At 37.9% G+C, this 27,578-nt stretch overlaps 1 protein-coding gene across 1 annotated transcript; it reads left to right on the forward strand.

Moving 5' to 3' along the window:
- The first annotated feature begins 327 nt into the window (after positions 1-327).
- On the forward strand, positions 328-16,923 carry KL (klotho). Its single transcript, XM_034411257.3, has 5 exons — positions 328-1,221; positions 11,297-11,807; positions 13,305-13,570; positions 14,111-15,227; positions 16,177-16,923. The coding sequence occupies exons 1-5, from the start codon at positions 466-468 to the stop codon at positions 16,569-16,571; spliced, it is 3,045 nt and encodes a 1,014-aa protein (XP_034267148.2). The 5' UTR covers positions 328-465; the 3' UTR covers positions 16,572-16,923.
- Positions 16,924-27,578: the final 10,655 nt, after the last annotated feature.

The following is a 27,578-nucleotide window of genomic DNA, read 5'->3' on the forward strand; positions in this document are numbered from 1 at the left end:
GAGGAATAGCAAACTATACACCTCCCTCCCGTTCTTGACTCCGCGTTGTGGGAGTGGGCTTGTGTGGGAGCGTGGATGGCGACCAGCCGTCAATTTACCGCCAGAAAGATGAGAGGACGGCGGGGCGCCTGAGGACTTCCTTTCCCCCCAGACGCCCTCCGAGCAATCCTCACCCCTGGTGCGGAGGGCAGGGATCGTGGCTTCCCTATCTCCTCCCTCTCCTCCTTCGTTCCCTCTCCCTTCTGCTGATTTGGAACAACTCGGTTAACCTCCCTTTTCCATGGAGGAGGAGAAACCCCCCCACTCCCGGCGCGGTCCCAGGTAATTATTAATAGCTCCGCGGGCAGGGCAAAACAAGGAATAAACTGGGGTTGCGGGGGGGGGCGGGTGGCGTGAGAGAAGGCAGCCGGCAGGCACCGACTCTTCTCACCCGCATCTGTTCCTGGACGTGGCCCCGCCAGCGGAATGATTCCCGCCGCGACGTCGGGGCTGCCGTTCCTCGTCCTGGGAATAATGTTCCTTTGCCGCCCGCTAGCTGGAAAGCCAGGCCAGGGCGAGGCCACTTGGTCTCGCTTCGCCCGCCTGCCTTTCCCGGACGACGCGCTCTTTCTCTACGACACGTTCCCTCGGGGTTTCCTTTGGGGAACTGGGACCGCGGCGTATCAGGTGGAAGGCGCCTGGGACCGGGACGGGAAAGGGCCTTCGGTGCTGGACACCTCCACGCACCGCTCCGCGTCGCCTTTTAGAAACTCGCCCGAGCTGGCCTCCTGGGACTCGGCCAGCGGCAGCTACGACCACGTCGACCGCGACCTGGACGGCCTGAGCGCCTTGGCGGTCTCCCACTACCGCTTCTCGCTAGCTTGGGCGCGCCTCCTACCGAACGGCACGGCGCCCGCCAATCCCGCCGGTTTGCGCTACTATGCGCGCCTGCTCTCCGGCCTGCGGCAGCGTGGCATCGAACCGGTAGTCACCCTCTACCATTGGGACCTGCCCCAGGCCCTGCAGGACAGTTACGGCGGCTGGGAGAACCCGATTCTCGTCGAATTTTTCTTGGACTACGCCCGGTTCTGTTTCCAGCACTTTGGCCGCCACGTGCGCTACTGGCTCACCATAGACAATCCTTACCTCGTGGCGTGGCACGGCTACGCCACGGGCAGGCTGGCCCCAGGGGTGCGAGGCGGGCGGAAGATGGGCTACAAAGTGGCGCATAACCTCCTGAAGGTAAGGATGGAGTACCGAAAGGATCCTCAGCTTCTGTGGGCCTAAATGCTGTTCTTTGCTAAGCATTGTTTCATTGAGCGCTTGTCCGAAGTAGCTGGCCAGATGCTGACTTATATCCAGGATAATTAATGATCTCCTTGGGAAGTACCCGGATTCCTGTCCCAAAGGTGCTTTTTTTCCAAGGGGCAACTGGACTTTCTGGTTTTTCTTTGAAGATGTTTCGCTTCTCATCCAAGAAGCTTCTTCAGTTTCTTGGATGAGAAGTGAGAGTCTTCAAAGAAAAATCAGAAAGTCCAGTTGCCTCTTGGAAAAAAAGCACCTTTGGGACATCCATGACCTGGATGACTGAGAATCTCCATAAACATTTACTCGGATTCCTGTATTTCCATCCAGTACGCCTTGTTACGCAGGCTGGCTGAGAGTTGTGAGGAGCAGTTGTGTATTAACCATTAAGCAGACTAAGCACCTGCTAAGGGCACCAGGCCCAGAGGGGGCACCACAAAGTTGAGAAAGAAAAAAAAAAAAACCCAATGAAGATTTGTAAAAAAACAAAGGAGGGGGGCACCAAGATTTGTCAGTGCCTAGGGCACCAGTGAGCCTTAATCTGCCACTGGTGAGGAGTTGAAGTCCAATAGTGGTGGGGGCCACCAAGTTGGTTGGAGATTGATCTTTATCTTAGAGCAGGCCTGTTCCGCTTAATATTCCATTCCTGTGCCACTGTACTCAGAAGCAATTTCCAGTGGGCTTTGGTGGGGTTTTACTCCCAGCTGATATAGAGTTAAACTGCTAGACCTTGGCAGCAAATAAACAGTCTTGAGGTAGATTAAACATTAAATTATTATAGTTTAATGTTACTAGATTATGGCAACATTTCAAGAGTTTCCCCAACTGTAGATTTAAACTCAAATGCTAAGATTTGCAGCAAATGAACATTTGAGTAAATTGCCATTTGACAGAAAACTTCAAATGGGAATGAGCAGATATATAACATAATAGGCATAGACACAGATACTGAAAACCTTGCTTCCCATGGGTTTGTCTGGCTAGTATGAATAGAAATGAGACACTTTCCTGACATTTAACCCACTTGGTAATGAAAACAAATCACAAGTTATCCTGCAGTAATCTAATAGGATTTTATTGATACTCTTCACTCACTTATCAACATGAAGGTATGTAACAGTTACAAAAAGTGTTAGTGGTCGCATTCTCTACACCAGTGTTTCTCAATCTTGGCAGGTTTAAGATGCAAGGACTTCAACTCCCAACTTCTTAAACCTGCAGAGGTTGAGAAACCTTGTAAAGAACCACCATGTGTTCCCATGAACTTCTCGGACATTCCTGGATGTCTGAAACAAAGATCAGAAAGCTGGATTTTAAAAAGAGGCGATTGCACGCAAAGCGCGCACACAAAGAAAACCGGTAGTAAAGCCAGTTAGAACCCACCCCTGCAAGAAGAGAAGTTTTCAACACTAAAGTTGGACATAACTCACTAGGGAAAAATGCTTGAGTTTAGTGACAGCCTAGTTGGCTTCTGACCATTTTTCACAGTTACAACCTCAGGGTAACAGTAACAGAGTTGGAAGGGACCTTGGAGGTCATCTAGTCCAACCCCCTGCTCACGTAGGAGACCTGTACTAGGTATTCAAACCGCCGAACAGCCGACCTTTCTGATGGACAAGCTCAGTGTCTTAGCCACTGAGCTTGCTTGAGATATACGTTTCATTGTAAAGAAAAATAGCGGAAATAGATTCCACTGTGTTGAATGAAATTTACCCCATTAGCAATAATGTTCTCAATCTCCAACCATTCAGTAATTATCTGATTTTCTTTGATGTTTTTTATCTTAGTGCAACATCTTAATTTAACATTTTAATATTGTTAATCACTTCTGTTTTCTACCTACCAATCTATATGTATATATAAAGATACAGTAGACACAGTTTTTTTTAAAAAAAAACTATATTTAAAAAAAAACATGGAAAAACAATCATATTTTTTTTTGTTATTCCTAGAAAGGTTTGAGGGAATGCTTTTCATAAAACATGGCTTGAACATACCCACTTTTTTGTAATGGCAGTACTCGGATGATAAATAGTTGTTGGAAATTATTTTATAAACTCCAATTAACCTAATAATTGTATTGCCCTTTTGACATGGATTTTTAAAAAAGATCTTTAAAGACCTTTAAATATTTTAAGGATGTCTGAAATTATAATGAACTGTCAAATGTAAAAAGTGAACAGAATTTTTAATAAGATACATTCTACTTGTGGCTAAAAGTATATTACAATGTAAGGATATTAAATGAACACATAAAATAGCAGAGGTTGGCACTGCGTGGACTATGAAAACTAAACAAAGTGCCAGAACAAATAGATTACCGTATATGTGAAATGGCTGATTAAACTATTTCATCAAAAGTCATCATAATAGTGATAACATATTACAGCTACTGAAACTAGTGCAATAAATTATTCCTACTGGTATTAAGTAAAAAAAATCAAATTATAGAGCAGTGATGGCTAACCTTTTCTGAACTGAGTGCCCAAAGAACGTGCCCGAACCTCCAAAATGCAATGCATACACGGCCCCCGCAGGTGCTCCACCCCCCTGCGCATGCATGCTTGCCCCACACACGCGCCCTGCACATGCATGCTTGCCCCACGCACGTGCCCTGCGCATGCATGTGCGCCCCCCACATGTGTCCCACCCCCACGCATGTACGGCAGAGACCCGAAGATCAGCTGGCCAGCAGGAGGCGCACACACATGCGTAGCAGAGCTGAACTACAACGACAGCTCGCATGCCATCAGAGAGGGCACTGCGTGCCACGTCTGGCACATGTGCCATAGGTTCACCATCATGATTATAGAGGATTCACTGTTTTTTTCAGTCCAATAGAAATGTAAAATGCACAGACTATTAAAAGGAACTAATTTAGGTCTGTTATCTAGTCCCTGAATTTAATAGGGTTCAGTACTAAACCAAGGATGAAGGGACAAAAGGACTAGTTTAGGCCTGTTATCTAGTTCCTGAATTTAATAGGGTTAAAATGGTGATTTTGTGGTTTTGTGATTACAGGACACTGTAATAAATACATGTCAGTTGCCAAGCACCCCAGTTTTGGTCATGTGACCATGGGAATACTGTAGTTAGAAATGTGAGGACCCATCATAAGTCACTTTTTCAATGCCATTGTAACTTCAAACAGTTGCTAAACAAATGGTTGCAAGTCGAGGACTACCTGTACATAACTATATAATCCTTCTATATGCTTAATTACTTGGAAATAAATCCTTCCTGGGAAAAACTAATCTCTATGATTTGACACTGACTTGATGGCAGTCAGTCAAATCTTTTCCATCCAGGAGGACATATCACTCCACAAGGGTTTATAACAGGTTGCATCAGGGTTGTGTTGACCTCGGGGGGTCGTGGCCAGGCTGAGCATGGCTAGTTCAACATCACTCATGTTGGAGGCATAGGTGGTGGCCCAGGTGAGGTTGGGAGGATCCTCCTCCAGTCCTCTGCCAGTGAAAATGGAGCTCGGGAGGACCGTGTGTGGCCTCCCGAGCTCCAGTTTTGCTGGCAGAGGCACTGCAGGCCGATCCTTCCCTGTTTCCAGGGTGGCCCCATGGGCCAGATCTAAGCATCCCGCGGGCCAGCCTTGAGTTTGACACCACTGGTGCAGGGGTGAAATGCTTCCGATTCGGACCGGATCACTCGATCTGGTAGCGATGGCAGCGGGTGGTTCAGAGAACCGGTAGCAAAAATCCCTGCGCCGCCACCCCCCCCCCATGCCTAGCTGAGCTGCGCGGTCACCACAGGCTGTTTTTTTATTTTTAAAAGCATTTTTTCTACAACCTCTTCAGCTGAAAAAAATGTTTTTAAAAGTAAAAAAAACAGCCTCTGATGATCGTACGGCTCAGCTGGGATTGTCAGAGGCTTTTAAAAGCATTTTTTCTACAACCTCTTCGGCCAAAGAGGTTGTAGGGGGAAAAAAATGCCTTTAAAAGCCTCTGGCGATCCCAGCTGAATTGCCTGATTGTCAGAAGCTTTTAAAAGCTTTTTTTTCTGCAACCTCTTAAGGTTGTAGAAAAAATGCTTTTAAAAGTAAAAAAAAAAAAAAAGTTGGCCATGCCTACCCAGTCACATTACCCCCCCACCCCCCCACCACGCCACACCCACAGAACCGGTAATAACAAATTTTAGATTTCAACTCTGCCCTGGTATATAATGTGGCAGTCTAAATTTGTTTTATGATTTGAAGGATTTGATAAGTTTAAAGTTTTTATGCATGTACAGTTTTATAGTACTTTACAAGTTACCAACAGTAAAAATCAAGAGTACTCCCCAGCCAAACATCTTATTGGCATCAATTGTTGAAATAATTGTGCAATTGTGACAGTGGGATATTAATGTCACCTACAGTGTAGGATCTGTATTAACTCCAGCATCCAAAGTAGATATGAGTAATTTGTATCAGTGTCTCTATTAAAACCAGCACAGTATCACAATTTTCAGCAGATGTATTATCTGATATATGAAGAAGAATATAAAATCAGAAATGGTTGTGAAGGCTATTTCATCATTTAAAACTGTAAGCAATGATTTCTTCAAAATGTTGCATGTAGCAGTTAAAAGTGAAGCAAAATATTTTTTTTCCAAAAAAGAATGTGGAACTAATATATTTAACATTATTAAAAGTCACTACAGTAATTAATGCAATTAATTAATTAAGTAATTAAAAATACCTAAAATGGTCCTATCTTTGGTTTGGAGAGTTTACGAATGAGGATGCTGTAGCCAAGATGGTTGCATGCGATGTTCACAATAATATTAAATTGATCAGGTACAGAGATAAAAACAACTTATTTAGATGTGTTTTCTAAAAAAAAAAAGAATTATGTCAATAAATCTAACACCTTCATTTTTTGTTATCACTTCATCAATTTTATTTGCAAGGCCTTGGCATTCTGTATAATTTGGGGCCATATCATTCTTGTGAACTCTCCTATATGTACACTGGCGTTACAATTTGTTTATTGCATTAGAGATTAGATTAATTACTCATCTTCTGTTTCTTGTAGCTTTTCAGCCATAAGGCTTGATTAATGTGCCTTAATCAGTGAAATGAAACTGAGTTAAACAACTCCGCATCTTGTCTTGTGCGCTGAACAGTGACAAGTTCTTCACATAAATATATTATAACAATATTTGTCAAATTTGTGAGAAAGTTTTGAGGTTAGAAGCTTTAATTAACAAAGATCAATATCAAGAAAAGATGAACCCTTGGAAAAAATGACTTGCGGCACAATCTTGTGCAAAGTTGTTCAGGTTTAAAGAGTGAACATAAGGAAGAGTTCCAAGTATAGATTTTGCACAAAAAACATGACATCTTTAGTTTAAAAAAATGGATAGCAGGTGAAAAACTTCTGCTTAAAATTCTGATACAAATGCCTATCAATAAGAACTAGTTATACTAAACTCATAACCTGGCTGTTTGCAAGGCAGGCAGGCTTATCTCAAAATGAATGTAGGTACAAAGGAAGATTAATGCATGCTCTCCAGCAAATTCCTGGGCAGTTGCTCAAAATCATCAAGTAAAAAATAAAAATAGCAAAAATGAGGTAGGCATCAATAAAATGTACTCAGTTCAAGAAGAGACTGAAAAGGTGCAGTTTTCATTCGGGGAACAATTCCTAACATACGAATTATGTTTTACATGCTTAATGTAGTCTTAGACTTATGACTATAATGGAGCCGGAAACTTCTGTCATAAGTGATTGTAAGTTGAGGCCCCCACATGACGACCCAATTTTATGATTTTTTTGTGGCAGTTGAATAAGTGAATGCCGTGTCCCAGTCATTAAACAAATCCATGTATTCCTATGGGTGTATTTTACTGGAAACCAACAAAAAAAGTCGCAAATTGAGGTAATGTGAATGTGGAATACTATAATCAACCTGCCGAGTGCCCAAAATATGGTTAGGTGACTACAAGTTGTTTGTAAAGCTGTTGAAACTCTGGAACTGGTTGTACATAACTTTTGGCAAGGCTGTCATAATTTTGAATGTTAGGTCATTAAGTGAAGATTACCTATATATTTAGTTGGGTTCTCATGCCAGCAGAACAGAATTCAGTGCAACAAATTCCACTTTCCTTTTGTGTGTTCCTTAAATCTGGAAGGATTATGAGGATTCTCTTAGGCATTCAGTAGAGTGCTTCAGGAAGAAAAAGGGAAGGTCAACAATAGAGTCTCTTTGAGTAGATTTCACCTCCCATTGATCTCATAGATATATTTATAAGGCAACAGTGCAGGACTGTTTTAACATTGCCTTCATCCAGGGTTCATTTTTGACTTCCCAGTCTAGCCTTGATCATTCTGTTTTTCTGTTTATGTCCCTTCCCTTTAATGTTCAATGGGAACATATCTTTGATCCCCACTGCAATTAAGACAGTAGTTGTTAAGAATAAGGGAATTGTCTTTTTTGATTTCTGAAATACGAAGTTCTTGCCACAAGAGTTCCCTCTCATGCTTCTTATTTATTGTCTGTCACATCCTGTCAGATGTAAATACCGATAACCAAGTGCATTTGTTGAGTTCAAAACACAGAAGAGTTTGTTATCTATACACAAGAAACTAGTCAACTAAGGGACAAAGCTAAATTTACTCTAGATAAAGGTTAACAGAATTCACAGAAGGCTCTTGTGGCAACATTACAACTCCAAAAAGATGACATGTTTAACCCCACCTTTCAGCTCAGCCTGATCTTCTCCTACACATCCTGAATGTCACTTTGACATTTTCAGCTTTTTAACTTGCCTCTCTGGTAACTTTTTTCCTTCCCCCCCCCTCCCAGTTTTTTTTTTTTATTTGATTTATATGCCACCCTTCTCCGGAGACTCAGGGCGGCTTACAATGCGTTAAGCAATAGCCTTCATACTTTTGTATATTTATACAAAGTCAGCTTATTGCCCCCACAAACTGGGTCCTCAATTTACCTACCTTAGAAAGGATGGAAGGCTGAGTCAACCTTGAGCCTGGTGAGATTCGAACTTACAGTAATTGCAGACAGCTGGTGTTAATCACAATGCTATCAGTCTGCTGAGCCACCAGGCCCTTTGCATGTTCATAATATTTTCTACTTTGTTTTCAGTAAATTGTGCCATTTTTTTCTTAATCTACTATATTAGCTGTTATAAATTTCCCATGTGATAAGAAAATTTGCTGATACTTTTTATTAGAGATAGGTCAATACAATAATTATATTTATTGGTGACTGGAAACTACATTTTCTCTTTGCTGAAAAGAAGAGAACAATGAACTTGTGATTTTTGGGTTTGAGGATTGAAAAAGGTAATTTATGAAAAGAATGAAATTATGATGTAACCTTAGAGAGAGAGGATAAAATTCAAATGCATTTACATCTGCTATCAAAAAGATTAGAACCTTATAATTCCTTCCTGCCTGCCAGCCAGCCAGCCAGCCTCCCTGCCTCTTTTTCTTTTGTATTTCTTATTCATTTCCTTTTCTAATATTTCTATTGTTTTTATCTTTAAATTTTTTCTTTTAAATTTCTTCAATAAAAATTATACTAAAATAATAACAACAAAAGAGGAAATTTGCTGATACTGATTCCGAGGGCATAGTAGGAATATTGAAATGGCTATTTACGGACACCTAGATGGCTCCGTGGACTAGGAGAGGAACATTTATCCAAGGCCCTATTTAAATATGGGAACCAGTTTTGTTAAAAGGCTAAGAGGTTTTACTCTTATTTGACTGCTGATTTTTCAGTTGCATTAAAGTTTCGTGATGATGAATCCAAAGTGCAGAGAAATTTTCACAAAGATGCAAGTATAATACAACCTATATATACAACCTATAAATAATAGTACTGTGGTTTGTCAAAAATTTAGTATGTTCTGTTTAGTTTGTTATTGGTGGGATGAGGTATAAAGTGTCAGTATTTAATTCTGAACTTCCTTCATCAGGTTATCTCAATAGACACAAGTTATCCTTTTGTGTTTTCTCATGCACAAATTCATTCTCTGCAGTTGAGAGACAGACATGATCCAATTTGTGAGAACATCAATTTACATTTAAGTTTTCAAAAACTTCATAAAAAATAAAGACAGCTAGTTAGATTTCATTCTTTGAACAGTGTCCTTAGTTTTTTCTTACTGGTTAATGTCACATGCATCCAAAATTCACTCATCATTGCTATTAATAGTATGCTGAGTTTGTATTGAAATTAATCACACTTCTTAATTTCTTGAAGAGGACTGATATTAAGACAGATTAGAGAGATAGCTAGTTCACACATGCTAAGTCATGATTTTTGTTAACAACATTTTGCTGAAGGAGTCACAACTGTTTGGGTACATAAATTATGTTAAGGATAGTTTACAAACCAGTAGCTCGTTTGTAAAAGGTTTACGATACCTTTTGGTTTACAAAGGTATTATAAACCTTTGCTTTGTCAAATATGACAAGGGTAGTGGTCATCCAGACCTTGGTGGAGAAGGAGTTCTAAAGGGTTGAGGCAGTGACAAAGAAGCAACCCTTCCAGGCCCCAAACCACATTTACCTCATGTCTTGAAGGAATTTGCAGCAGCATCCGAGTCTTGAGCGTATAAGATTTTAAATGTTAACATAGTAATTTGAACTGCATATTATTTTTGTCTTTTCACTTTGACTAATGCCTGATAAACTTGGAAATGTACCTAGGACATTAATTTTTGTCAGCCTTTTTACTAGAAGTTTTTGTGTATATTAAGGCTTGAGCATCTTGATTGCAAGAATCTGGATGAGCAGAAGATGGTAGAGAAACTACAGGCAGAGGAGGCATGCTGCGGGTCCTGTCAGTCTGATTATTCCAACTGGCCTTCTCTGCTGTTGTTCCTGCCCTTTGGAACATGTTGTCCTCCAATGTAAAGCTGACCCCAACCCTCCTATCTTTTCATATGGGCATAAAGACCTGGCTCTGCCAGTTGACTTGGAGCCCCAAAGCAGGAACAGCACAATGGAAATGGTTGATCAAGTAGCAACAGATCTCACTTCCCCCCATTCTGTTCTCACCTTCCCCATTATAATTGGTTTTAACATATTAATATTTTAATGTATATCGATAGATAGATTTCTGATTGTAAACCACCCAGAGTTACCTTGTGTAAGATGGACAGCCAATAATTTTATAAATAGGCAGGCAGGCAGGCAGGCAGGCAGGCAAGAAAGAAGGAAGGAAGGAAGGAAGGAAGGAAGGAAGGAAGGAAGGAAGGAAAAAGAAAAAAAGAAAAAGAAAAAGAAGAAAAAAGAAAAAGAAAAAGAAAGAAAGAGAGGCAGAGAGGCAGGGATGGATGGATGGATAGTCATTTCTTTCAGTAGTTGACCAGATGTTTGCAGTTCAGTTATGGTAACCTTCAGTTTACCTCTTGGAGTAAATAACATGCAAAGGGCAGAAAATGTTAGAAGAAAAAGAGTATGAGTATGAATATGAACATAAATATAAATAAGAATATGAATTGGAGTAAGAACCATTTGGCATAGTAATTGATTCTGATATTGAGTTTGGAACACTTTAATTGCGGGCGCCATTGTTTAGTTATGATGTGTTTGTTTTCAGTTGTCATTTACAGCTTTTGTCTGCCTAGCTCTTTTTTTGTTTAATCCTGTGTGTAGAAAGTTTGCTGCCAAATGATTTGTTATTTTTTATTTTGTTGATGGCCATTACATCATTTCAAATGGGTGCTATGGGGTGTGGGTTTGCTTTGACCCTATTACAGTTCAGTAGAGATGGATGAAATATTTCAGGCCAAGATTCAAAGTCATGGTGAACTTTTCTGTTCATGTTAGCAGAATAGGGCTGGTATTTTCCCCCAATTCCCACCCAGCTTTTAAAGTCATTTAGAAGCCATTCATTTTGCTGTGCTCACTTAAACATTGCCATGGTCTCAATTGTTTGATTAGTGACTAACATAATTCTGTTTGACCATATAAATAAAATACAAGAATATTAACAGCTACAGAAACATTGGTTCACTATTGTATTTCTGTCTTTTCTATAGGCCCATGCCAAAGTGTGGCATCTTTATAATGACAATTTTCGTCCTACTCAAAAAGGCCAACTATCAATTGCTTTAAGTTCTCACTGGATAAAACCTCAAAACATGACCGAAAAAAATATAAAGAATTGTCAGAAATCTCTCGACTTCGTGTTGGGCTGGTTTGCTAAGCCTATATTTACTGATGGAGACTATCCTCAGAGCATGAAACGTTATCTTTCCTTGACATTACCAGAATTCACTGATTCAGAAAAGAACTTAGTCAGAGGAACAGCTGATTTCTTCGCTCTTTCTTTTGGAGCCACATTAAGTTTTAGTCGTGTGGAAAAAGACATGCTGTTCCAGCAGCATCAAACTCTGAACCTGAGGCAGCTACTTTACTGGATAAGCAGGGAATATAATCCATCACAGATCTTCATTGTGGAAAACGGTTGGTATGTTTCTGGAAGTACAACGACAGATGACGCCAATTATATGTATTACCTTAAAAATTTCATACTGGACACATTAAAAGGTAAGGTTGCCTTTGGCATTCTGGTCAGGATACATTAATTAAGCCACTTATAATGTTTGAGCGAAGCATTTTTCATATGTCAATTAAATAAATTCTACTTATTACATTAATGAACAGGTATTTCCATGCAGAAGGTTTAAGCAGTAGGTAGTGGTTTTCCTTTTTTTTTCTTTCTTTCTTACTTAATAAGTTATTTTCTTACCCTGTTTTCCCCAAAATAAGACATCCCCTGATAATAAGCCCAATCGGGTTTTTGAGCGCATGGCAATAAGGCCAAGCCCTTATTTCAGGGTTCAAAAAAATGTAAGACAGGGTCTTATTTTCGGGGAAACACAGTATGTTTCCCCGAATGTATGTACAGTATGAAAGGAGATACGGGAAAATATGGGAAGATTACAACTGAAAGGCCATATAAGCTGAATTCCTTGGAAAGTTCCATACATGAGGGGAAATATTTGAATGTGAGAAATCTTGATTGGATGAGATTGCAATCTTGTTCCAAAAAGAAAAGATTTACCATTTATCATTGCAAAATCATTTTCTGAACAAGAACTGATATTATCTAAAAGGTTGAATCATGGCAACTGGACCAAATTTTATTAATCTCAGATGTTTCGTTGCACATTTCATCAGTGAAAAAAAAAATAGGCAGAGAGTCAGACAGTCAACTCTTGTCACACCAACTTCAGGGGTTTCTTTCAAAATTGTATAGCGATATATCAATGAAGACTCAGTAAGACTCAATATGCAGCTGTACATCAGTTACAAATATACCTATTTATACTTCTTTGAAAATGAACTCAAGTGTTGGTAAATACATCAGGAGGAAAAATTATTTTTTATTTTCAAGTAACAGCTGAACTATATCATTTCCCTGTGGAAAATTGAGTTTGCTATACACTGGTATCAGGTTGTATTAATTTTTGTAGCTCTTGCTAAATTGTGGTACATTTATAATTCCAAATTCAATTAACACTTGTTTACTATTGCAGTTTATAACTTGCAAACTTATAATAAAACAGACAAGATATACACATGCACACTACTTTGTGTGCATTTTAGATGTTATAGTAGGGGGATTGCAGGAAAAGAGCCTATATTTAAAAAGGTTGAGAAACTATGTCTGCATATATTGCATCTCTGTTTTTGCTGTCTTGAATAATTTCCATACTAATGACTTGCATCATTTTCTTAGTATCACTCAGCCATTGTTGAAGTGATATTATTGTAATAAAGCCTACCCATATTTTAAATTCAGTATTTCTTTTGTTGATTTCTGTCAGCCCATCAAATTGGCTTCTATTCTGTTTCTTTTCTTTTCTTTTTTTTTATTCTAGCCTATTTAACCCTCCAGCTGTTTTTGAACTGCAACTCTAAAATCTTCTGGAAGGCTCTATTAAGCCAAAGCCTTTACTGCAAAACAGATGTAACTGTTTAGAAGTGCACAGTGTTTAATGAACAGAGAAATTAGTTCTGTATTTATTGTTTATTCTTCAGCTATCAGATACGATGGAGTTGCTGTGATGGGGTATACCGTTTGGTCCCTCATGGATGGTTTTGAATGGTTCAGAGGCTACGTTCGACGGGGCTTATTTTATGTTGACTTTCAAAGCCAGGATAAAAAAATGATAATGAAATCTTCAGGTTTGTTTTACCAAAAGCTGATTCAAGACAATGGTTTCCTCCCAACACCAGAAACCCAACCTTTTAAAGGAACATTCCCCTCTAATTTTGTTTGGGGGGTTACAGAAAATTTTCTTCAGGTAAGACAATTGAGAAACCAAATGAGATTTTCTAGTCTTTCTTTAGTGCTAATAGGTGATGATTTTGTCTGATTCAATACAAGCATTTTATAATCGTACCAATTAGATGGAATTCTCTGATAAATCTCTTCATAAATAACACCTCTGTCTCTGTTTCATATGGGAAATATCTATACACATCTAGAGATCAACTACAAAATTTATTATCTTTCAGCTTTTGTTATTTCCCTACTGTACAGGAAAATTTTGTTCCCTCCTAAGGAACCCACATGTTAGTATTTGTAAACCGCCCAAGTCACATTAAGTGTGATGAGTGGTATAGAAATCTGATAAATAATAAATAAACCAATGGACAGTTTAACATTTTCTTACAAATAGATATGTTGGCAGAAATATGGAATAAACTCAGAGATGGTCATACGTTTGCAAAAAAAAAAAAAAAAAGATACAATTTTCAGTTGCCTTTGCGATAATATTAGCTTGTTGGTTGCTTTTTCTAATTGTGACAGATTTAATTCCTTTCTCCCTCTTTGTTTCTAGATAGATGCAAAACGATCTCAGTTTATTGACCCTAATATTTATACATGGGGATTTCACCAAACCAAGAATCACCTCAAAATTGATGGAAGTGGTGTTCTGAAACGGAAGCCTCACTGTGTTGATTTTTATCATGTTAGACTCCAGATTTCTTTACTTCAAAAAATGCATATCACACACTTTCATTTTTCACTAGTGTGGCCTTTGATCCTCCCTCTTGGCAATGAGACAAATGTAAACCAAACACTTCTATTTTATTATCAGTGTATTATAAATGAACTGATCAAAGTCAACATCACTCCCGTAGTTGCTTTGTGGCAATCTGGAGCTCCGAATCAAGGGCTCCCTTTTTCACTGGCCAGCAAAGGAGGATGGGAGAGCCAACATACTGTGGAAGCTTTTGTTGAGTATGCTCAGTTCTGTTTTAAAAACTTTGGACATCATGTCAAATTTTGGATCACCATGAATGAACCCAGTGTGAAATACCTGACATACAAAGCTGCACATAATCTCTTGAAAGCTCATGCCAAAGCATGGCACTTGTATGATAAAAAATTCAGAAAGATTCAAAATGGTAAAATATCAATTGCCTTACATGCTGACTGGATTGAGCCTGCCAGCCCCTTTTCAAAAAAGAGTGAGGAAGCAGCCAGGCGAGCTTTGGAATTTGACATTGGCTGGCTGGCAGAGCCAATCTTTGGGTCTGGTAATTATCCAGAAGTGATGCGACAGTTGCTTCGCCAAAAAAATGATCTAGGTTTTCATAATTCTCAGTTACCTTATTTCTCAGCAGAGGAAAAGAATCTAATATATGGCTCCTTTGATTTTTTTGCTCTGAGTCACTATACCACAATTCTTGTCGGTTCCGAAATAGACATTTCCAAAAAGTATGATCCCCTTCTTGATATCCAGATGGTAAAAGATTCAACTTGGCTGGAATCACCCAGCCAAACTCCAGTGGTGCCCTGGGGACTACGGAAGCTTCTCAATTGGATTAAACATAAATATGGCAATATCCCAATTTATATCTTAGCCAATGGAATCGATGATCAGAAGAATCCGTCCTATGACAAGTTAAGGATACATTACCTGGAGAATTATATTAACGAAGCCTTAAAAGGTAAGGATCTTGTAAAAAAAAACCTAAACCATGTGTTTTGCTGCATTGGAACAATGTGTGTGGGAAAGACAGAGAAAAATATACTAGCACTGTGGCTTCAGATTATAAAGTAAATAAAAACTAAGGGTGTACAATGGCTTGAAGGCTAGGCAAGGAATTCCTGGTGCAAACAGCATCTGTTTGCAAGTCCTTAAACCAAACATGTTTTCTAGGATTACATACTTGGAATAACATTTGGGTCTTCAGAACCAAAGAATAGCAAGGTCTACTGAAAATTTAGTTTTCACAAATACAAAGCAGGGTGAAAATATTTGTGTCTGAGAAAAAATAGAAAAACAACTTTGTTTTTTTACTATGAAACCATTGATTCTAAAGTATATATTTTATCCATGCAGTTAGCTTTTAGGGGTCTTTTTTTGGCTGCATTTGCAATCTCTTGTGCACGTTTTTACCTGTCTGTCATCCTATCATCTTTTCTTCTTCCAAAGTTATACTAAAGTGACATTTAAAAAATTGTATATTGCTTTATCTTCTGTTGCTGTGATGTAGTATGTCTTTTAATCTGTTGCTTTCAATGGCCAGGAAAGTTTTTTAAATTATTTTTTTCCTATGCAAAGATAAAGTAAAAGTAAAATAAGAATAGAGAGGAAAGGGTGATGGTTTTCAGTGTTTGTTCCAAACCAAGGTGAGTTGTTTGAATGTGATTACATTTTGATATTTTTATTTTAATGTAAAAGTAGGCATAGGAAACTTAACATTTGAAAAGTGTGATAAATTTAGCAAAGATTATATTGTTTCTATCACTTCTGTATTGGTCATGACATTTGGTGGGTTACAAACTCAATAGTCAAAAAATGTATACTAATGTACAAATAAGATTGCTGCTAAAACAAATACATCACTAATTTTTTGTTCTTCTGTTCTTTTCTGTGTGTGTTTTTTTTTTTAGCCTACACCTTGGATGATGTTAATCTCCATGGCTATTTTGTCTATTCTTTCAGTGACAGAGGGGATTCCAGATCATATGGCCTCTACAATTACATGATAAACAAGTATGAGGCAAAACCTTCACTGATGTACTATAGGCAGATAATAGACAATAACTCTCCTGGCTCAGAAAACCAAGACCAGCTCTGCCCCAAAGAGCTTCTTCGTTGCCTAGAACGTGAATCTTTGCAACCCAGAAAATTTGTATTGGTGTTTACATCATTCATACTCTTTGCTTTCATTGTTATTATATTTCTGATGGCTTACTACTCCAAGAAGATTGAGAGACGATCAAAATACCCCTATCCAGTTCTTTGCCGCCTTTCACCTGTGTTACTTGGAAAAGTCTGGAAATAATTATGCAGTAGGCTGTAATTACTGTTGCACTGTGTAGGCCATCTAATGCTGTGGTTTTCTGTGGTGAATCATGTTCATGGAGTTTGTGTGATTCCTCTTGGGATTGGTGTTAGTATTTTGACTTTTAGTTCCTTAATATTAATTCCATCTCTCTTCTCCAATAGTTGCTTTGATTCATCAAGGGAGGAGCAGAACATTACCCTTCCTTGCATAATTAGAAAAATGCATAATTCCTTGCATAATTAGAAAAATGCCCATGTCATTGTTCATCTGTACCATGCTGATGGAGATCTCTTTGAGCAGATTGTCTCTTGGTGAGGATGAGATTTGAAATAAATAACTTGTTCAAATGCTGAGGGGAGGACTGCTTGTTCAGTATGCTGTCAGTGATGCCTTCTTTCAATACATTCCCTTTTTCTCCCCTCTTTTCTATTTCCTGTTTTATACTCCAAAACTTGATTCACCTTCTTCGTGCATGAACATGCCTAGTTTTTTTAATGAGCTAATTTTAGTTCCTGTTCTAGGAACTAGGATTTTATTTCCATAATCGTTGTACTCTCCTATTGTTTCCTGATTATGTATCTATTTAGTCACCATGAGAGCCTTTTTTAGCTGGAGGTTTAAAATTAGACTGATGAAGCTATTAATTTAGATATATTATATTTTTAATAATAAACCCCTGGTTATTGAGTTCTCAGGATAAAATTAACACCTTATAAAGTCTTAGACTTGAAGAGCTCAGGGATAGTGCCTCTGATTTTTAGGCAGAAGGACACGTATTCAGTCCATGTATATAGTGTTTGGTCTGAAAGGCTCTTATCAGTACGTACAAATAATATTGTACTAGATGGATAAATGTTAAGTCAATAACTGTGTTCTTGCTGATTCTTAAAATCGAAAGTCAACCTAAAAAAAATCCAGCATACAAGAAAGAATTCTAAAGGCAAGAAAAACCATCATCTTAAAACTGCATTTTCATCATCTATGAATTGATAAGCAGTTGTGAAGGTGCTCAACTAAATTTTCCTATAAAAGAGAAAATTATATAGTCAAATATGAATGTCTGAAGTATCTGATTTTTGTAGAATTTTCAGTTAATTAATTTATGTAAAAAGAGGCAGCCAGGGTAATTTTGCAGCTCATTCTCTTTTTACTTGCTGATGCTGCTCACACTAGTGAAAGAATCTGTTTTATTGGATTTTACATAGGAAAGCTGTAAATAGGGCTGGAGTAAATAAAACAACTGGTAAGCAGTGAAAGCAATATTAGTCAGACAGTAACTGTAAGATTGGATATTTTCAGGTAAAATAATGGAAGTCCTGCCCTAATCATTCCCTTGAAATGAGCCTTGAAAGGAAGAAAGTGGAACTAGCAACCAACAGTTTTAAATCACTCCTAGCTTTTATGTTTTTAAAGTTTATTTTTTCCCATTAGCATTTGGTGCAATCTTTACTCTCATTTGCAGTCATTCTGTGGAGATAGGCGGTAGACAGACAGACAGATATAGGTAAATACATAATTAGATATGGATAGATAGAGATGATAGATAGCATGTGCTCATCCAACCTTTCTCCAATTGACTAATTTACTGTTTACTCCCCAAATTCTCAACTTGGTTGGCAAAATTGCTGTACTCTAATTATAGATGGCAACAATAAACAATTTTACAATAATTTAAATCCCAGAGGACTGGCCAAATAAACATGCATATGATTGTTACAAGTGCCCATAACACTTTGTGTATTCCATTTTGTAAAAGCACACTTTAGATTTTTTTCTGCCCCCCCTTCCCTCCCCCCCCCGCCCCGGGCCCAGTTTTTGCTGCTGTTGACTTCTTTCTCTCTTCTGTTCAATCTGTCCAATTCTCAGAGACTTGTCAGGTCAGAAGTGGTTTGCCATTGCCTCTTTCCTAGGGCTGAGTCCTAGGGTGGAGAGAATGACTGGCTGAGGGTCACTGACCTGAGGATTTTGTGCCTAAGGCAGGACTAGAACTCACAGTGTCTCAGTTACTAACCTGATGCCTTAACAAGTATATTAAAAAATAGGTTTTGCCAGTTTTGAACATTCTTAGTACCAGATACTTCAAATAATCCTGTTAGACGCATTTTCTCTTTATATGTAACATACAAAAATTCTATGTGATGAAGTATTTAACAAAGAAGTAGTGATAAGACCGTTTTTTGCCTCTTGCATGGCATAATACATTTCCCATATTTCATTGCATTTGGGGAATCTAAAATGTGGCTATTGTAGTCTGCGAGCAGATTACATAAAGTATGTTTTCTTAATACAATATATTTAGTGATTTATAAAGAAGGTAAATAATACTTGGGCCCCATCATCCAGTATTTAATCTATATTGTGTAACAGAGATAACTATAGAGAAACTATTTTATTTACCATAACATACAGTATTTCTATTCTTTTCATTCTTGACCAAACCAGCATGCAATAGTTCACAATACAAATACAAAACAATAATAAAATAGAAACATTACACATATAATCTAAAACCTCATTATAATTTCCAAAAGTAATAATTGTACACAAACAATTAAGAAAAGCACAAATCCAATGCTAAAATACAATAAAACAGAATCTTAAAACAATATCTTTCAGTATTGGGTGTGCAAGACAGAAGAGTTTGGGTATAACAATATGATTTTTGTCTCTTAAATCAGGGAGTAGAGATCCAGTCTTTTGAAGAACTGCACCCAATAATAGCAAGTGGTGAACTGGATTCTATAATAAAATATATTATGATTACACTGTAAATGATAATTTGTGTATATGTACATTTCTGCATCATGTGGGGGGGGGAACAGCCCATTGGTTTTGTTTTGCTAGATGAGAATTCTTGTTACAGTGCTAAAATTATCACGAGATGGATTTTAACCTATGTAAACAGTGTTCATCAGTTTTTGCTATTAACAAAAGTTTGAAAGCTTCTATTTTAAATTACACTTTGGTGGGTAGAAAAATGGTTATTTAATGGAAAAACAAGGACAACTGAGATGTAAAGATTATTGTCTGGGTTCATAAACCCCTTTTTTGCCAATTGTAAATTGCACACTATTCCCCCCCTATTATTTATTTAGCAACTGTGAATTTTGCATCTCACTGTGAATGTATCTTGTACAAATAGTGTCTACTATATAAAAAAATGTATAAAAAGTGTAAAGTCATAATCTGAATAGTTTTGCAATCACCACCCGTTGTTGCTGACTCTGCTTTGAAAATTCTACTTCATTCATGTCCTTTTTAATTGTTCTAATAATGTCAAGTTTAAGCTCTCTACAAGAATCTGAACTACTAATGGTCAAGGGAAATTCATGGGAATTAAGTATAGAAAGAAATTCAAGGTGGATTGGACTTAGATCTCTTGTGGCTGCGTAGGGACTCATGACTGATAATGAGTTTGACCCCTCCCTCGGGTTTAGCTTGGTCATGTCCTACAAATAACCTGTACATTATTTCTACTTTCCTGAAACCTATGAATGTGATATGACTGTGCAATCATTTTAGAAAATTCCAATTATGTTTGTCTTACTGTATTTTATGGAATGAATGGTAGCAGAGAATATATTTGCAAAGTGAACCAAGTATTTTTCTTGTTTATTATCTAATAAATTGAATTACATTACTTTAGTTCAGTAGTTCCATATCTTTTTAAAAACAATTTGTTTATTTACTATTTTTGATTCAGCTAGTTTTTATTTTTGCATATGTTTAATATATAATATTTGGGAATGGATAGTCTTATATGAAGAATTTCAAAGGGTAGGTGAAGTGTGTCCTGATCTGAAATTTTAATGCTTGAAAGTCCTAATTCGTTTGATCCTGCATCCTCATCAATTTAATTTCTCTGGAAGGCTAGACATATAGCGGAACCCCTTAAAAGATGGCAAATTATGGGAAAATTCATGTAGGTTGAAGGTTCTATTCAAATATATATTTTGAAATATTCTAGACGGCCAGGAAAATTAAGATAAATTTTAGACAGCAGTTTGGATTTGAGCAATACATAAATCTATAGCTCAGTTTATAATCCTGAAGTTCTTTAAAAAGGCCTCCCTAAACTAGATCCAGTAGGATTTAATACTGTGGCCCAGTTTACCTCTGATCTGAATGGGGGATCTTCTGGTTTATATGGGCAAAAAAATGAGAATAAATGAGAGCGTTTTTCTGAGAGCAAATCATAAATACAGATGTCAGTTTTTAAAGTAAAGCTAGAATTGATGAAAAAGAGATAAAGTTACTCTACTTATTCTGCCCTGCCAAGATACCAATATTGGGGTTGGGAGAAATAAAGTTGTTTTTAGGAAGAAAATGGCATCCCTAAGAGATAGAAATTAATATAGATGGTCCTTGACTTACAACAGTTCATTTAGTAACCATTCAATGTTATAATGTTAGCATTGAAAATTATAATGTTAGCATATAATGTTCAATGTTAGCATTGAAAAAAGTGACTTATGCCCTTTTTCTCACTTACAACCTTTGTGACATCGCCAGAGTCATATGATAAAATTCAGACATTTGCAACTGACTTATATTTATGATGGTTGCAGTGTCCTGGGGTCATGTGGTCACTGAGCTGTGGTGGCATAGTGGTTAGAATGCAGTACTGCAGGCCGTTGTTGACTGCCGACTGCCAGCAGTTTAATCCTCACTGGCTCAAGGTTAACTCAGCCCTTCATCCTTCTGAGGTCAGTAAAATGAAGACCCAGGCTATTGGGGGCAATATGCGGACTCTGTAAACCACTTAGAAAGGGCTGTAAAGCACTATGAAGTGGTAGGTAAGTCTAAGTGCTATTGCTATTGCTATTTTGTGATCTTCTGACAAGCAAAGTCAATGTGGAAGCCAGATTCACTTACTAACAACTGTGGTGGTTCACTTAACAACTATGGCACAAAAGGTCGTAAAATGGGGCAAGATTCACTTAACAACTTCTGACAAAAAATTTGGTCTCAATTGTGATCATAAGTTAAGGACTACCTGTACATTCAGAAGATATTTGGTCATACATTATCCCAAAGGGGCTTTTTTCAAGAGGCAACTGGACTTTCTGGTTTTTCTTTGAAGATGTTTCACTTCTCATCCAAGAACCTTCTTCAGCTCTGACTGGTTCTTTTTCAAAGAAAAACCAGAAAGTCCAGTTGCCTCTTGAAAAAAGCACCTTTGGGACAATCATGACCTGGATAACTGAGAATCTCCATAGACATTTGATCATACATTAGTTCGTTAGTTACCATGTTTCCCCGAAAATAAGACCCTGTCTTATATTTTTTTGAACCCCGAAATAAGTGCTTGGCCTTATTTTTGGGGAGGTCTTATTATTTTGAGGCGCGTGGAGCAAGATGGGGGTCCTCTTGCTATCTTACCTGATTTCCAGCTCTGTGTTTAAATATTTTTGGGGAGGGCTTATTTTCAGCAGAAGCTTATTTTAGTGCATGCGCTCAAAAGCCTGATTGGGCTTATTATCAGGGGATGTCTTATTTTCGGGGAAACAGGATAGGACATTCTGTCATAAACTTCCTGTGATTGCCTTATGTTGTTTCCCAGCAAAAAGCTGCATAATGTTGCTGTGATATTCACAAAGAAGGAGTCATAAAGTCAAAACGGTCACAAGTGTGTGATCACAGCCCTGCGTGTTTTGCATGTACAGCAGGGGTGAAATGCTCCTGGTTTGGGCCGGTTTGCCCGAACCAGTAGTAAAAAAGGCTACTGGTTCGCTGAACCAGTAGTAAAAAATATATTAAAAAGTTCCGATAATCAGGTGAGTGACACAAAATCGTTGGAACTTTTTAAAAAAAAATTTAGCATTTTTTTACTACCAGTTCTCCAGAACAGGTAGTTAAAAATGCTTTAAAAAGTAAAAAAAAAAAGTTCAGAAGATCGTGTGTTGCTCAGCTGATCGTCGGAAATTTTTTTTTTCCTTTTTAGGCATTTTTTTACTGCCGGTTCTCCGAAACCAGTAGTAAAAATGCTTTTAAAAAGTTTTTAAAAAGGCTCCGACAATCACAGCTGAGCTGTGCAATCGTCAAAGCCTTTTTTTTTTCTTTTAAAAGCCTTTTTTTTACAAAGTATTTGGGCAAATTGGTTGTAAAAAATGGTTTCAAAAGGTAATAAAAGTCTGACGATCACAGCTGAGCTGCTTCATCGTCAGAGCCTTCTTTTATTTTAAAAAGCATTTTTTTACAACCTATTCTAGGTTGTAAAAAAATGCTTTTAAAAGTTAAAAAAAAGATCGCACACCACAGCTGATCACCCCCCTTGGGCGCACTGTTCTACTTACCCCATGCCTCCTTTTGGCATGCACCATGTGCGCGCACACCTCGCATTTGGTGGTTTGGCGTGCAGCACGCATGCACAGCCAGCAAACCAGTAGTAAACTGGTTCAGATTTCACCACTGGTGTACAGTATTGCAATGCATGTACTGTTTATGGCATGTAAAGTTTATAGCTGCATCCTAGACTGCAGAAGTTTATCATTTGCTTGAGCTGTTGCTATGAACAGAGCAGAACAATTTACAAGTGAACCTCTTATTGTTGGGAAATTGTGTTGCGAACAGAAAATATAAATACCTTTCCTTTTGAGAACACAGTATAAGCTAATGATTAAAAAGGATGGAGGGAAAGGTGAGGGATTCTTGCTTTTTTTCCCAGAAGCTTCTGCAGAGTTTCAAATGTACACAGTTCACATTCTTGCTTTTTTAATATGCCTATTCATTATCTGCATGTCTTGTTAGGTTGGACTTGTATGGAAATTCTCTCTTTGATTCTCAGTGACGGGTGTAGCTGAACCTCGAGTAACGTATATTCTCAGCTGTTGGAAAACGTTTTGGCATAATTTGAGTGACAGTTTCTGCTAGATCAGGGGGAAAGTAAAAGAAGAAGAAAAAAACACAAAAACTTCTGGTGTGTTACACACAAAGCACATAGAATAATGTATTGTTTATGCAATGTGGGCAGCTACAGTTAAAGTTCAGTTCCACTTGAATTATTAACGCAAGTCATAGTGGTAAATTTGGCTTTATCTCTCTTTTTTTTAAAAAAATTGTTGAACATTTGATTCTTGGCTGTTTTATGCATTTCTTCACCTGTTTTTTTTTTTTTTTTTTTTTTTTTTTTTTTTTTTTTTTTGCCATAAGGGAATTCATACCAGGGAGGCTTGATAAGCTTATGGTATGTTTCTCAAAGATGAACTATAAAAGATTCCATGTTGATTTGATTTTGATGTTATACCAAATCCAGGCTCTTTTGTTTTCATGTTTATTTTTTTTTCTACATCTGTTTTTCTTTTGCTTGCTTGTAGAGCTTAGAGCCCTATAGCCTCACACTATACCACTGTAGAGGTTTGCCTCCCATTGTTATTTCATTGTATCTTAAAAAGCAAAAGAATTTTGCAGTAAATCTTGAAATATATTTGGCACCTCCATTAGAATCCATAATGGGGAAAGCAAAATCTAGATCAAGCCTATAGAGCATATGGCTGCAGGCTGCTGTGTGTAGCCCGGAGGCATTTTCTAAACATTCAGTGAATTCACCACTGTTTAATGTTGTTGCTGCAAGTAAGAATCTGCTACCACTGTCTGGAAAAACATGCTGCTAAGCATCTTCAACGCCTTCAGGCTTCACTGACGCCACCAGCTGCAACTGTCAAACAGCTGACTGGTGCTCCAAATGTTCCCTTGTGACCCACAATAATTTTTAATTTATCAATGTGACTTCTACAAATTGGCCGGATCTGATCTAGATAATTTTTTAACCTTCCTATGGATAGACTAAGAGGCTGCACTTACTTTTTAAAATGTCTGCAGTGATCAAGAGTTTTTCACTTTCATTTAACTTTAAAAACATGGCTTTTGCATTAGTGCTGGTTTCATTGGAAAGAATCCGATTCGTGTTAGTGCTGCTTTCTGCAATGATTGTATAAACAGGCGATCATTCTGGATTAAACAAGTCAATCCAAAAAGTAGATGACAAAGAAATAATCATTTATACTAATATTTTGGCATTTCCATTAAGCATGCAGGGAGCACTTGCAGTTCACAGAACTGTTCTATTAGCCACATAACTGCCTGTGCTGCTGCATTCTGTACCGGATGGACCTTCTGGATACTCTTCAGGGACAGCCCCATATAAAGTGCATTGCAGTAGTCCAATATGAAGGCGATTAGGATATGAATGTCTTAGCAGGGCCTGCTGATCCAGAAATAGGCACAACTGGTGCACAAGAAGTTGTTGTGCAAAGGCCCTCCTAATCACAGCTACCACCTGCTCATTAAGCAGGAGTCATGGAGCTACAAGGACCCCTATTGTGGACTGCATCTGTTTGGGACAATGCAAACCCTCTTGTACCAAAGATGGTATCGTCCTGGAACGATACCCACATCCAAAGTAGGCTCCCACATCCAAAGCTATTCAGTCTTGCTAGGGTTCAGCTGAAGCCTGTTGTTCCCCATCCAAATATTCACATTCTCCAGACACTGGGGGGGGGGGGGGAGGAGTTCATCGCTTAATGTGCTGGGGTGGAGATATATAAATGGGTACATTAGTATAGTGATGATACCTTACTCCATGGTGAGGACAAAGCAGAGAACCTTGTGGCACCTCACATAGTAGGGGCTGAAGACAGGAATTTTTTTGGTTTTTAATTTCTAACTTTGAACAAAACCTTTTCAAAGTAATTTGGTAAATATTTTGTTTTGCTGTGGTACCTACATACATTTTGAAAAAAGTCACCATGCTTATTTTTCTTCTGATAGACCTGCAGCTCAGATCTGTGTATGTTTAAATAATGGTTGTAGAAAGAACATTTAGATCGGGTGGGTTTTACTTACCTTTACTACTTGTTCGCAACGGGATCACTCGTATCCGCTCGCGTACATGCCATGCTTCTGCATGTGAGCAGAAGTTTCTGCACATGCGCAGATCACTTCTGATGACACCAGGGTCAGTGGGTGGAGCCTCCCGCTGGTTTTACTACCGGTTCTGTAGAATCGGTCCAAACCGGGACCAACCCACCACTGATTTAGATGATGCAACTTGGAAGGTTTTGGGTAATAAAATGGAGAATAAAATTATTAAATGTAAAAAGGAGAATCAAATTCACAAAATCTCCGAAAATGTGCCTGTTATGCGACTGACATTGTGAGCATGGATTCACTTAATCCAGTTTGCCAAGACATGTATATATGAAGAATCGAGCAAATGCTTACTTCCTTATGCATGTATGTAACACAGAGAGCCACAAAGAATCTACCAAGAGTTATGGCTCTATTATGAGATTAGGATACGACTCCAGAATATATAAAATAAATTAAGACAGAAGTAATTTTGAGCACGTGATATAAATGAAACAACACATTCAGGTTTCTGATCATTGACTTGAGGGTCTTGGTTGTGGAATGTACAGGCATAAAACATTGTGTAAAAACTGCAGAGGAATCTCTGTAACCTATTATGCTTTATCAACTTATCATTTTTTTTGTGTAATAGTTTTTGTTTGACCAATGTGCAGCTGATAGAGAAATGATCCGTGTATTTGCAGACACAGCATGTAGCTCCCAGAGTCTTTAGCAAATATATGAGAATCATTTCTCTAGCAGCATGCTGGAACCAGCTTTATCTGCTGAATTTCTCCTTGCCACTCTGGCACTAAAGATATGAGATTTGTCAAGAAAAAGAAATTATAGACAGTCCTGTTTTATAGTCATGGTTCTATTGAATAAAACATTGTGTATCTAGTTTGACTTAAATGATTGCTTAAAATGATAATTGGATATCTCCTGCCAATGGAAGTCCTTCCAAACCCATAAAATCAGATTTGTAAAGGATGTTGGTGGCTGTGTGGGAGGAAAGAAAGGAGTCATATTGATACTCTCAAATCGACAAAAGGACTAACTAAATAAATACATTCAAAGAAACAAAAAAGCCAGGTTGAATTGGGATTTAAACAGTTTGAAAATGATTATACATATTAGGAATACCACAAGTTTTTTGTTTTATGGTAGGTTTACTGTCAAAAAGCCCTGATCCCCACATATTATTTCAAACATCTCTGTTGCTTTTAGAGCATGTTCCTCTTTGGAAAACAATCAATCGTCCCTGAATATATATTAACCAGTGGAGTTTCACATGGCTGCCAAAAATGCTACCAGTTTTTTTTTTCTTTTTTGTTATGTTCTGAGAAATGCAGTACTGTCCTGATCAAGAATTCTGCCCATTATTGGAAATTCAGCCATCGGATAAAAATAGGACTTGCTTCCAAGCTTGGCATTCAGGATCAAGAGAGAAGGCCTCTATTAAGGCAATATGAAAACTGTACATATTGTGGCTGCCTCTTTCCAAAGACCTTTATTAACTTCTTTTCAACTGAAGTTCTTTCAAAGATAGCCCTTAGCAAAAATCAAAAATGGATTATGTGGTTTGAACGCAGAGTAGCATATAGTTTTTGTTACAGAATGGGCTGTTAGTGTTTGTATAGGCTGGAATTTTAAATGAAACATTCCAGAATTATTAGTATTACCTAAATTATACAGCTGCTGAAATGTATATAATATTGCTCGGAGCAATGTTTGCCAATAGCTTTATAAGTTTTTATTAGACTAGCTGCCCAATTCATACCCTCCAGTTCATCTATTTCAGGCAGTTATATTCTTAAGGTGAAGCCACAAATTATAGTTAAATTTTGGTTAAATAAATAAAAAGCAATAGCACAAAGTAGATGTGACAAGCAACGTTCTAATCAACTATAGTTATTCTGAGTTTGGTCAACCCTGTAAAGCTGTAAAATTTGGTTATTTCAACATCTCTTTAAGTGCCATCACATTTCAGCCTGTAACACTTGAGATGTTAGGAAAGAACTACTCTTCAGAGTTTATAAAATCAGTCCTAGCCATTTTCCAAATACTTTTGAGAAAAAATTGGCAAGCTTCTTTTAGCTCTTTGCTATTGTTGTTTTGAAGGAGAAGGCAAAAGATAGGAATTCTCATTTATAT

The sequence above is a fragment of the Pantherophis guttatus genome, chromosome 5, assembly GCF_059756535.1.
Source record: "Pantherophis guttatus breed Tessera chromosome 5, ASM5975653v1, whole genome shotgun sequence".
Taxonomy (NCBI): domain Eukaryota; kingdom Metazoa; phylum Chordata; class Lepidosauria; order Squamata; family Colubridae; genus Pantherophis; species Pantherophis guttatus.

Bases quoted from the DNA above. Each gene is read 5' to 3' on its own strand.
- KL (XM_034411257.3), top strand. From the start codon at position 466: ATGATTCCCGCCGCGACGTCGGGGCTGCCGTTCCTCGTCCTGGGAATA. The intron at 1,222-11,296 runs GTAAGGATGGAG...TCTTTTCTATAG, and splicing joins TGGCGCATAACCTCCTGAAG to GCCCATGCCAAAGTGTGGCA. The intron at 13,571-14,110 runs GTAAGACAATTG...CTTTGTTTCTAG, and splicing joins TTACAGAAAATTTTCTTCAG to ATAGATGCAAAACGATCTCA.